This window comes from Oreochromis niloticus, linkage group LG6, assembly GCF_001858045.2.
Source record: "Oreochromis niloticus isolate F11D_XX linkage group LG6, O_niloticus_UMD_NMBU, whole genome shotgun sequence".
Classification (NCBI taxonomy): Eukaryota; Metazoa; Chordata; class Actinopteri; order Cichliformes; family Cichlidae; genus Oreochromis; species Oreochromis niloticus.
In genome coordinates, this window is record NC_031971.2 from 33,242,334 (window position 1) to 33,252,665 (window position 10,332).

Consider the following 10,332-nt stretch of genomic DNA (forward strand, 5'->3'; position numbering starts at 1 on the left):
AGACATTCAGAGGGCGGCGTTAAGTTCTGTCTATCACAGAAGGGCGGGACCATCAAGTGCCGTGGCACAATTACGTGACCCCACTTAAATTAGGCTTCACTTTATAACAAATTAATTAATTAAGAAAAAATAATATAAAATAATAATAATAAGAAGAAGAAGAAGAAGAAGAAGAAAAAGAAAAAGAAGATTTGATTTTAGCAATATGCTAAGCAAGTCTAATATGCATATGCAACCTCTATACTGGGTGTGCCAAACAGGTGAAAATTCCATAAAAAAAGGGGTAATAACTACCTTTATTGCAACCCCTAACCTTGAAAATGTATTGTTTGTAACCTCGGTGATGTTAAGTCATGATTTCCACCAGCTCATTGGCATTCATTCTAGGATTAGAGTTGATTTTTGTTTCTGAAACATGCTAAATAGGCAAATTTTCAGAAACTATAAGATGTGTGTGTAGGTTCTCAATCATTCAGGTCGTAGTACTCACTCTCTTTCCAAGCTCCTTTGGAACTATAAGATGTTAACCTTTCCTAAATGTTGATTTTACACACAGGAAAATTCATATTCCATTGGATAGTTACAATAACCAGGGACTGAACTGTTAGGGCCTCCAGGGCCTAGCCACGGGGGCTGAAGCCACAAGCTGGTGTACTACAGGTGCTGGTCCCAAGCTGATATAAATGGGGATGGTTGTGTCAGGAAGGGCGTTGGGTCCAAAATCTTTACCTAACAAAATATGTGGATCATCAAGGCTGAGAGTTCCATGTCGTATCAGTCAGGGCACGTTGGCTAAACACAAAGAAAAACGCTTGTTCAAACGCAGTGAGGGAGAAGCCAGGAGTGTGGAGGTGAGAGTAGGGACTTTTTTAGACTGTAGGGATTACTGGTAATAGCTAATAAGACCACAGACAAGCCTCATATATGTGATGATGAGTGTTGGTGTGACAGAGGTAGATGATCTCCTGTAGTGTCTCATAAAGGGAACAGCCAAAACAAGAAAAATATCTAGGACCTCTGCCTAGAGGCCCTACATCAGGTGATGTTTTCTTCATAGGGGTATTGTGAGTTCTTCGTCATCTGGCCCTTCAGCAAGGACCCTACACAGGCAAATACCCTGACAACATAGCTTACTAGGGCACGCAAATCCTTCCATCATGATAAGATGGTGATATAGTGGAAAGACCCAGCTTAGGTGATTCATGCACATGACTAGCATGTGTCCTGACCGTGTACTAAGTGAGGTGTTCCAGGCATGTCCTAACAGAAGGGTGTTCCCAGGTAAACCCAGGATATGTTGGCGAGAATATATTTGTCAGGTAGGTTGAGAACACCTTTGTGTCCCCCAGATGAGCTGTAGGTGGTGGCCATGCAGAAGGAGATCTGGGCTTCTCTGCTTATACTACTGCCTTGTCAATCTAGGCATGGTTAAGCAGCAGAAAATGGATGGGGATGGATGGAAAAACAGGTGCCTAAAATGAGGGATGTTAACACAATTCAAACCCTGTCCCTAACCCTAGATGACACTCAAGTGACCTGATGAGTGTTAAGAGGTTAAAAGAAGTAAAACAGAATACAGAAAGTATTACTTACAGGAGAAAACTTGTTTTAGGAACAACACAAGCACTAATCACATCTTATTTGGGATATGACAGTTTTGCACAGTCATAACAGATATATATATATTTTTTCATTTGTGATATCGCATATTAAAATTATGATTGGTAATGACTAAAATGTAGATATGTGAAATCACAAATGGATATCACAAATGCAGCTGTGGGTGTCTGAGATGTCACTGTTCAGAGTTCACTGTTCTGCCTGCAGACTCACCCTATAGCATAATAAAGATTAGGAGTAGGCTAATCATTTGCTCAGTCTTTGCTAATCATTTGTACAGTCAGATTATTGAATGGTCACATAGGAAACTTTTCATGGTTTTGATCATTTTTCCATTATTTTGATGCAGATTTTTAATGTATGCATTTTATATTTCTTTTCCAGCCCGTGTTATGTTTTGTTTGTTGACTTATTCTTAGATATTTATCCATCTAGCTGTTGTACTGCAGTCAGATTTGCCAATCTTTTTCCACTTGGAATGTCACTGCAGACGTACCTGCAATACATATATACTCTTGCTATTAAATGTCATAATAATTTAATGTGGTGTCCTAAGTGAACAAATCCAGGATGTTTTGATTTAGAATCCATGGCTATAATTAGTAAAGTTAAGTGCCTGTGGGTTAGGGTTATGGCAACCGTGGTTCAGGGGGTTGGGAAGCTCTTCTTTTAACCGGAAGGTTCCCGGTTCGATCCCCAGCTCTGTCTGTCTTGGTTGTTGTGTTCTTGGGCAAGACACTTCACCTACCGCCTACTGGTGATGGCCAGAGGGGCTGATGACGCGATATGGCAGCCTCGCTTCTGTCAGTCTGCCCCAGGGCAGCTGTGGCTACAACTGTAGCTTGCCTCCACCAGTGTGTGAATGTGAGAGTGAATGAATAGTATAATTGTAAAGTGCTTTGAGGGTCTCGAAAAGCGCTATATAAATGCAATCCATTATTATTAATACTCTGTGTAATGTTCAAAACTAAGATACCATCAACAGTGAGTCAGTGTCCCTTCCTATTTAACTGGACCTTTACTGTTAACAGTTTCTAATAATATTAAAAAAGAGAAGCTGTCTAATCTGTTAAGCCTTAATTACTGCTCACAACAATATATGTGTTTATATGTATTATCAAAGTTACAACTATGCATTATCTCAGACCTTAGCAACAACTTTGCTAACACATATAAACACGTAAATGGTGGAAAGTCCCAGGTATCTCACTAGGGCTTAAATACTTGGGACTCTCCACCATTTGGTCTTAGAACTGAAGAAGCTTCTTGGATGAGAGGTGAAACATCTTCAAGAAACTTAAAGAAGTCCAGTCGCTTTTCTTTCCAAACACCTTAGATTAATAGATCAGAGACGTGCATATAAATATATATTTCTAAAGCTCAAAGTGGAGACATGTCCCCTAAATAATAGGTTCCTCCCACTGTTGAGTCCCCACACATGAGCACATTGCTAATATTGATATCCTGAGACCTAACCTTTGCATGACTATCCCCATTTCTCTTCATGCTTCTTTGTACCAACTATATGAAATTAGTACTTGCTCAATGGCGCCGCGGATGGCAGCCTCGGTACTGCGCTCTCTCGCACTTTTCTTGTTTCTGTTTATTTTCTGCGCTTTTGGTCACTCAGACCACATCACTTTCTCCAGAGATGAACTGCTAAACATCAGGCAGTCGTCTCACTATAGTTCTTGTGTGTGTGTGTGTGTGTGTGTGTGTGTGTGTGTGTGTGTGTGTGTGTGTGTGATTTACATTGCTGTGCTTGAGAGCCACCATCTACCGGAACCAAATTCCTTGTATTTGTCTGCACATATACATGGCCAATAAACACGATTCTGATTCTGATTCTGATGGCCAGTTGGAGTACCATTAATCTAGTGAGATTTATTCTCAATCTGATAAGGATTACTTGCGCTTCCCTTGTTCTAAATGTAAATTTCTACTTTTTATTTAATTGTTCTCTCTTGCCATTACTATTTCCCACTATACAACATACTGTGCAACTTAAGACTAAGGACAGAGGCATTACTTAGGTTACAAAGACATATTGTAAAGTTTTCAACTAAAAACACTAAACAAAAGAATTCTTAATAGTAAACTGGAATTCAAAGTTCAAACAACAAAACCTTAGGTCCAATGTAAGAGTATGATACCAAAACAAACACATTTAACTAGGCCCTATTCATAAATCATTCTCATAATGATCTTGCTCTGCCACAAATCACGATAATAACACCACTGTGAATGTGCCGCGCTAAAACACACTAGAAAAACACACACTTTTAAACACACTAGAATAAAGTCACTGTGGCAGTTAATACGGTTCAATAGTCCAGTTTGCTTGCAATGTAACGCTATTTGACAACAGAGGGCAGCAAAGGCCTGTCAGTCGGATCCTGTTTGATCAAACTTTATATACACACTACACCAAACAGAACAAATAACAATCAACCGGTCAGAGTAACCCTAGATATTATTTAAAATAGTTTTCTTGGAAATCTAACTCTAATTATATTTCGTGCAGCCTACTGCATTTTATGCATATCCTATTTATTTTCAAATACAAATTTCTCATTTTGTGTTATACGCATGTTTCTTATAGGCGCTATAAAGGTCCAAGAAAAACGCACGGCTCGCTCTTGATCTGCGTTAAAATAATGGGTCATATTATTTAAATAGATGTTATTTAGAAACTGCACGCAGATGTGTTGTATGACGTCAGTACTGTGTTTTGGGGAAGAGTGTTTTACGGATGTTACCTGGCTGTACCGCAAGTAAGTAAGTTTGCAAGTAAACTGCACCGTCATCGTCATTCTGCGTTGGGAAAAAAAAAAAAACAGCACCGAGAATTTGTAGACTGAAGCTGATTAGATGGATTTGCGTTTTCAGAGATTTTTTTTCAGCTACAAAAACGCTGAAGACGAGCTACAGGAAACTGTTGCTAAAGGATGCCTTAAGCGGAACATTTGTTACATTTTGTTAGCTGTTTGCTTTAAATAAGCAACAAGCGATCAGACGCGGATACATCACCACTGCGCCAAAAAGGACAGTTCCATCTGCTGAAAAAAAAAAACATAGTCAACCATGCACATCTGGAGTGATGTCATATTTATAATAGACCTATCAAAGAAAAATCGTCTTTACAGGAGTGATTTCTGTTCATTCGCATATGCACACTGGACTGCCTGACGCATCTGGAACAAACTAAGTCCGGATGTTACCGTTGGGCATTAATTAGTGATTGGGTCGACCCCCCTATATAAAGGAGACGCGCCCACTGCTCTGCTCTGTCTCCACACAAGCGAAGATGAGCTACGGATCTGAAGTCTTTTCCTCCTCCTCCTACCGGAGGATTTTCGGGGATTCTCCCCGTTATGCATCCTCTCCATCACGCACGGTGATGAACGTGGCCTCTCGCGGAGGGTACCGGTCCTCCTCTCTGTCCCGAAGCAACGTTTCGTCCCTGGGCTCTTTCAGCAGAAAGTCTGGCCGCTCCTTTTCTCCTATGCCGGTGGAGACCTTCGACTTGACACAGAGTAGCGTCCTCAACAATGAGTTTAAAATCATCCGCACTAATGAAAAGGAACAAATGCAAGGTCTTAATGACCGCTTTGCGATGTTCATTGAGAAAGTGCGCAACTTGGAGCAGCACAACAAAGTGCTGGAAACCGAGTTGATTGCTCTGCGCCAGCGTCATACCGAGCCGTCCAGGCTGGCAGAGCTCTATCAGCAAGAGATCCGCGAACTGCGCTCCCAGCTCGACGAACTGAACGGGGAGAAGTCCCAGCTGATGATCGAGAGGGATAATATTGAGGACGACCTGCAGAAGCTCAGGGGGAAATATGAAGAGGAGTTCCGTGCCCGAGAGGAGGCGGAGGCCACCCTCAAGGCTTTCAAAAAAGATGTGGATGATGCTACCATGGTGCGCCTGGACTTAGAGAAGAAAGTGGAATCCCTCCTGGACGAGATCAACTTCCTCAGGAAGGTGCATGAGGAGGAGGTGGCCGAACTGACGGATATGATCCAGGCTGCACAGGTGTCTGTTGAAATGGAGGTGTCCAAGCCGGATCTCACCTCCGCCCTCAAAGAGATTCGCAGCCAGTACGAGTCCATGGCTTCAAAGAACCTGCAGTCCGCCGAGGAGTGGTACAAGAGCAAGTTTGCAGATCTTTCCGAGCAGGCTAACCGTAGTAACGAGGCCATCCGCGCCAGCAGGGAGGAAGTGAACGAGTTCAGGAGGCAGCTGCAGTCCAAGACCATCGAGATCGAGAGTCTGAGAGGAACCAACGAGTCTCTGGAAAAGCAGCTTCGGGAGATGGAGGACAGACACAATATGGAGATTGGAAACTATCAGGTAATACTATTTGACTTTTTTGACGCTTATCATCAGGTTTCTAATGCAATGATATTCGGCTGTTAAATAGCAGTCTCGTAAAAGTTTCATTTAAATTGATAGTCTACTATGTGTGTAGTTTTTAATGATAATACCGCAAAAATAAGATCGGGACGACCGTTTTTTGTCGGGCTCTGTCCGTGGTGCTGAAACTAGTTCCTTTGGGATAGCGCGCTTAGCTGCATCTGACAACGCCCACTGTCAATGCTCTAAGTAAAAAAATGACTTTAAAACAAGAAAACGCTTGATCCAGAGCTTCTTACTAAAAATACAAATATTTACTATTTATTAATACATTTCTCAAATTCAAGCCTACACCATGCCCATGTTAACAATGGGATTGACAGAGGTCTTTGTCTGTCTGCTGCAAGACATGTGGTCACACACATTGTCTTCACCTTTTTAAATATGTAATTCTGGCCTACTTTCATTTTTAATTTTCTGCTCAGGAAAGCATGGCAGAGCTGGAGAATGAGCTGAGGACCACAAAGAGCGAGATGGCTCGTCACTTGAGGGAGTATCAGGATCTGCTGAATGTCAAGATGGCACTGGATATAGAAATTGCAGCATACAGGTATGTTTCTTGACACCTCACCATCTGCCTCTCTCATTATATAATGTCTTTCTCTAACGCCTTTTTATGACCATTTCTGCAGGAAACTACTGGAGGGAGAGGAGACCCGCATTGGGACAGGCATCACCTATTCCAGTCCCTCCATAAGTGCTGGACCTGGGCAGGGCTACAGCTACCAGACCCGCATTTACACAAGCTCTGGCAAGAGCTCCAAGAAGGAGGGAAAGGATGACGAGCAGCAGGAGAGCAAATCTGGTGGGAAGGTGTCCCAGCGTGAGGTTTATGAGGAGACAGTAGTCACCACCAAGAAGACGGAGAAGCAGCAAGATGACATTCCCACCAATCAGAAAAACTAAGAGCCTACTGTAAGCCTGGTGTTGACCCCTAAATCTTCCCTTTGCCTTGCAAACCCATACCTCTCTTCATCCCCCATCCCAAAAGCATAGTAAGATTGTCTTTCATATCTGAGCTAGTGTGTGTTGGATGTGATTAGAGTGCAGGATCTACAGGTTTGTTTTATGTTGGTGTCCTCGTCCCCTTTGACCCCCACAGGTGTTCCCCCCGTCAAGGGAAATCCATTATACCGCTATTATAATCGACACACCATGCAAAGGTCCAGTACATCTGTTCTCTCTTGTTCTCTCTTGTTCTCAGCTTCAAACAATATCAAGCACTTAGGTAGCATCTCTTACAGGAGTATGGTCTTTCTCACTAATCAATATGTACGGACACACAGTAGATAATAATAAAAACTCCGGTTGTGCATTTCTTCCACAAACTGTGAATTATTCTCAACACATTCCACACTATGGCAAAAAGATCTAAAACACATCAGCTGGTATGGGTCTCTACCCACTCATACAATAGGAATATAATGATTTCTCTTTAGTAAGTAAGCACACAGTCTACATAAGAAACCAGCTAACAATAATAACAATAATTAATAATATGAACAATAATAAATGATAATGTCTTACTGAGCCAACATTTTGAGCCTTTTTAGTGCAAATACTATCCTGCTTAAATCAAATGTTTGCACAGACAGTTCACTTTTCATCGCAAGGGATTTGAGCACAACCCAAACGGCTGAAGGAGTCGAGCACCGAACCTTTTCGAATTCCTGGAAAAGTTTCACTAACAACAATATATTATTGTAGCTCTTTGAGTGAGATCAAGACTTAGGACAAAGACAAAAATATATTATTCAGGCATAACTTGCATGGTGTATGAAGATGTCATGCTTGCATGGAATTCATCAGCAAATTACTCATTCAACAGATTTTTTTTTGTATGAAGTTAAAACTACCGACTATGTCGAGCATCATCATGTACAACACCTTTTAATGACCGCATTAGACATGTGTTTGTTAGGCCTTTAGGTTAGATTTGAGACTTTAGAGAATGGAGGAAATATAATAAAAGAGTCTTTTATAAAGTCAGTTGAAGACTGAATTATAAATTATGCTGTAGCACAAATGCATGAGTTTCATAATGATCCAGCGATTGAGGTGTGATAAATTTTACACATTTGCTGCATAACAACATTTCCCATGAAGCACAACCCAAGAATTAATACCATATCACTCACCCTGAAGAAAACAGTGTTGACAAAACTCTGATGATTTAGTTGAAACTTGCCATGCCATGATGTGTTTAGAACATCTCAACTTCTTTTTTTTAACTGTGGCCATGACTGGATAAAACGTCTGTTGTAGTGTGACCTCACCACTAGAAATCCTTCAGTAGCTTAAAAGAGACTTGTAGCTTGTTTTCTCTGCTCGTGCACTGCCAACTCTAACACAGCTATCTTTATTCTCTTGCTGCTGGTCATGGTGAATAATGCCCTGACAAACTGCACTAACACTAAGAATGGTAACAAAACCTACTGATAGTACTGTACTAAGTGTGTTCGTGTCTCTACACAGTGGCCTATCATAACTGGAATTATGTGTTGAGTGAGAACAGCAAGTCTGAAAGCTGGGCATTTTGATTTTGTTTCGTAGAATAATGAATTGTACGAATTATAGCGTCAAACAGAAGAAGTTATAAACACACTGAATGAATTGCTAGTGGTTGCAAACGTCAAGCCTTTATCCTTACACTGTAAACCAAAAGAGCTTTCATGGATGTCTAAAGAAAAATATCACGTCCGCAGCACTGCCAAACTTTTCTAAATGCACATGCTCTGGAAAATGATGATCAGTACATCACCGATTCAAAACCAACAATTAATATTTAGCCATACTGTAAAAGAAAAACTGTAGGATGTAAAATGCCTTAAAACACCAGCAGCTTCTGACCATGTGTTTGATGCGTACGACTCTGTTCAGTGGGGTGTTTAACCGTTATATTCTCTTTCATAGTGTTTATTATAGCTGCAGTGACAACAAAAGCATATGGATTGAATGTAGTTGACATGCTTTTCTCTTTACTATTATTATTATTGTATTGCTGTATGACACCATATCAATAAAACCTTGAAATAATTTTGGCATGTGATTTCATTATGTCTCTTAAAAATGATGGGAAAGGGTTTCATATTGGAAGGTATGCAAAAGATGAAAACAAAATATTTCTACTCACATAGTTGCCATTATTGATCTATGCACACATCATTCATGACTGTTTATACACCCTATTGATGAACTGGAGATTTCCTAGATCCATACCATGCTAGTTTAATTGGTGATAATCTATGATCAATAACAAGCTCTTAAACACAGTCCTGATGGGAAGTCAGATTTTTCTTTCTGCACAGCATTTTTAGTGGGAAAAATATCATAATTATATCCTAGTTACACTTACAACGTAGGTATTTAATACAAAATATATCAACAAATAATTTAATAACTAACAAATAAGGAAAAAAGGAAATCACAGGAAAAAAAATCCCAAAACAACAACTGACTGACAGATGAAAATCAGTTTTGAGGGTCAGTATTGTTTTATAAATATTTCTTTAGGAAAAAAAAAAAGATTATCTGTCTGGCTGGAAAGCAATGTCACCTTGAAGCTTTTAAGGGGCCCAGGACCAGGAAGCTGTGCATCACAGAGATATGATGGATTACCTAAGGCTGTACTGTGCATTGACCCTTGTACCCCCAATCCCTGCCCCACACACTCACACAAACAGAGACCCAGACCCTTTGACCTTGGAGTCTTTGGACCTCACGCATTGTCCTTAATTAGCCCATCTCGCCTTTTGCGCACTGATTGGGCGGGACAGCTTCAGCACTGCGTGTGCATGCATGATGCACATTGCAGTTCTTCAAAGATTTATACCTCTGCAATGCTGCTGAATGGAAGTCCTGAGGTGAAATGCTACTATAAAAGCCCTGTTACAAAACAGCCCTCCCTCTGATTGCTTCAAACTTCAAGAGTGCTTCAACTTTCTATTTTGAGATGCACCTTAGCCACCCTGTCCCCACTTCATAACCACCAAAAAAAAGAAAAAACCTTCCATAAGAGCTTTACGAGGCTATAAAAGCATGTGAAATATTGTACTGCCTTCTATTGTGTAAAGGATTCTTGTGGAAACTGCGTCCGATCTGGGATTAATTTGAAATTTACTGCTGAATGCTATGAGAGCAGGTTGTGCCTGCAGTCCCACTGCAATCTATAAGCATTGCAGTTGGCTGATTTCTCAAGTGTGTCATTTTGTAATGATTGAACACATGCTTATATTAACATACCTGCAGTGCTGTTTAAACTTTGTTTTACTAAAAAAGCCTACAATACACAGAAA

At 40.7% G+C, this 10,332-nt stretch overlaps 1 protein-coding gene across 1 annotated transcript; it reads left to right on the forward strand.

The window, feature by feature from the left end:
• Positions 1-4,359: 4,359 nt before the first annotated feature.
• Positions 4,360-9,073, forward strand: inab (internexin neuronal intermediate filament protein, alpha b). Its single transcript, XM_003453829.5, has 3 exons — positions 4,360-5,974; positions 6,463-6,587; positions 6,670-9,073. Exons 1-3 carry the CDS (start codon positions 4,928-4,930, stop codon positions 6,941-6,943), a joined length of 1,446 nt encoding a protein of 481 aa, XP_003453877.1. The 5' UTR covers positions 4,360-4,927; the 3' UTR covers positions 6,944-9,073.
• The last annotated feature ends 1,259 nt before the right edge of the window (positions 9,074-10,332 follow it).

Excerpts from the sequence above, each read along its gene's own strand:
- inab (XM_003453829.5), top strand. The coding sequence starts at position 4,928 with ATGAGCTACGGATCTGAAGTCTTTTCCTCCTCCTCCTACCGGAGGATT. Across the intron at positions 5,975-6,462 it reads TGGAGATTGGAAACTATCAG|GAAAGCATGGCAGAGCTGGA; the intron begins GTAATACTATTT and ends TTTTCTGCTCAG. Across the intron at positions 6,588-6,669 it reads ATAGAAATTGCAGCATACAG|GAAACTACTGGAGGGAGAGG; the intron begins GTATGTTTCTTG and ends CCATTTCTGCAG.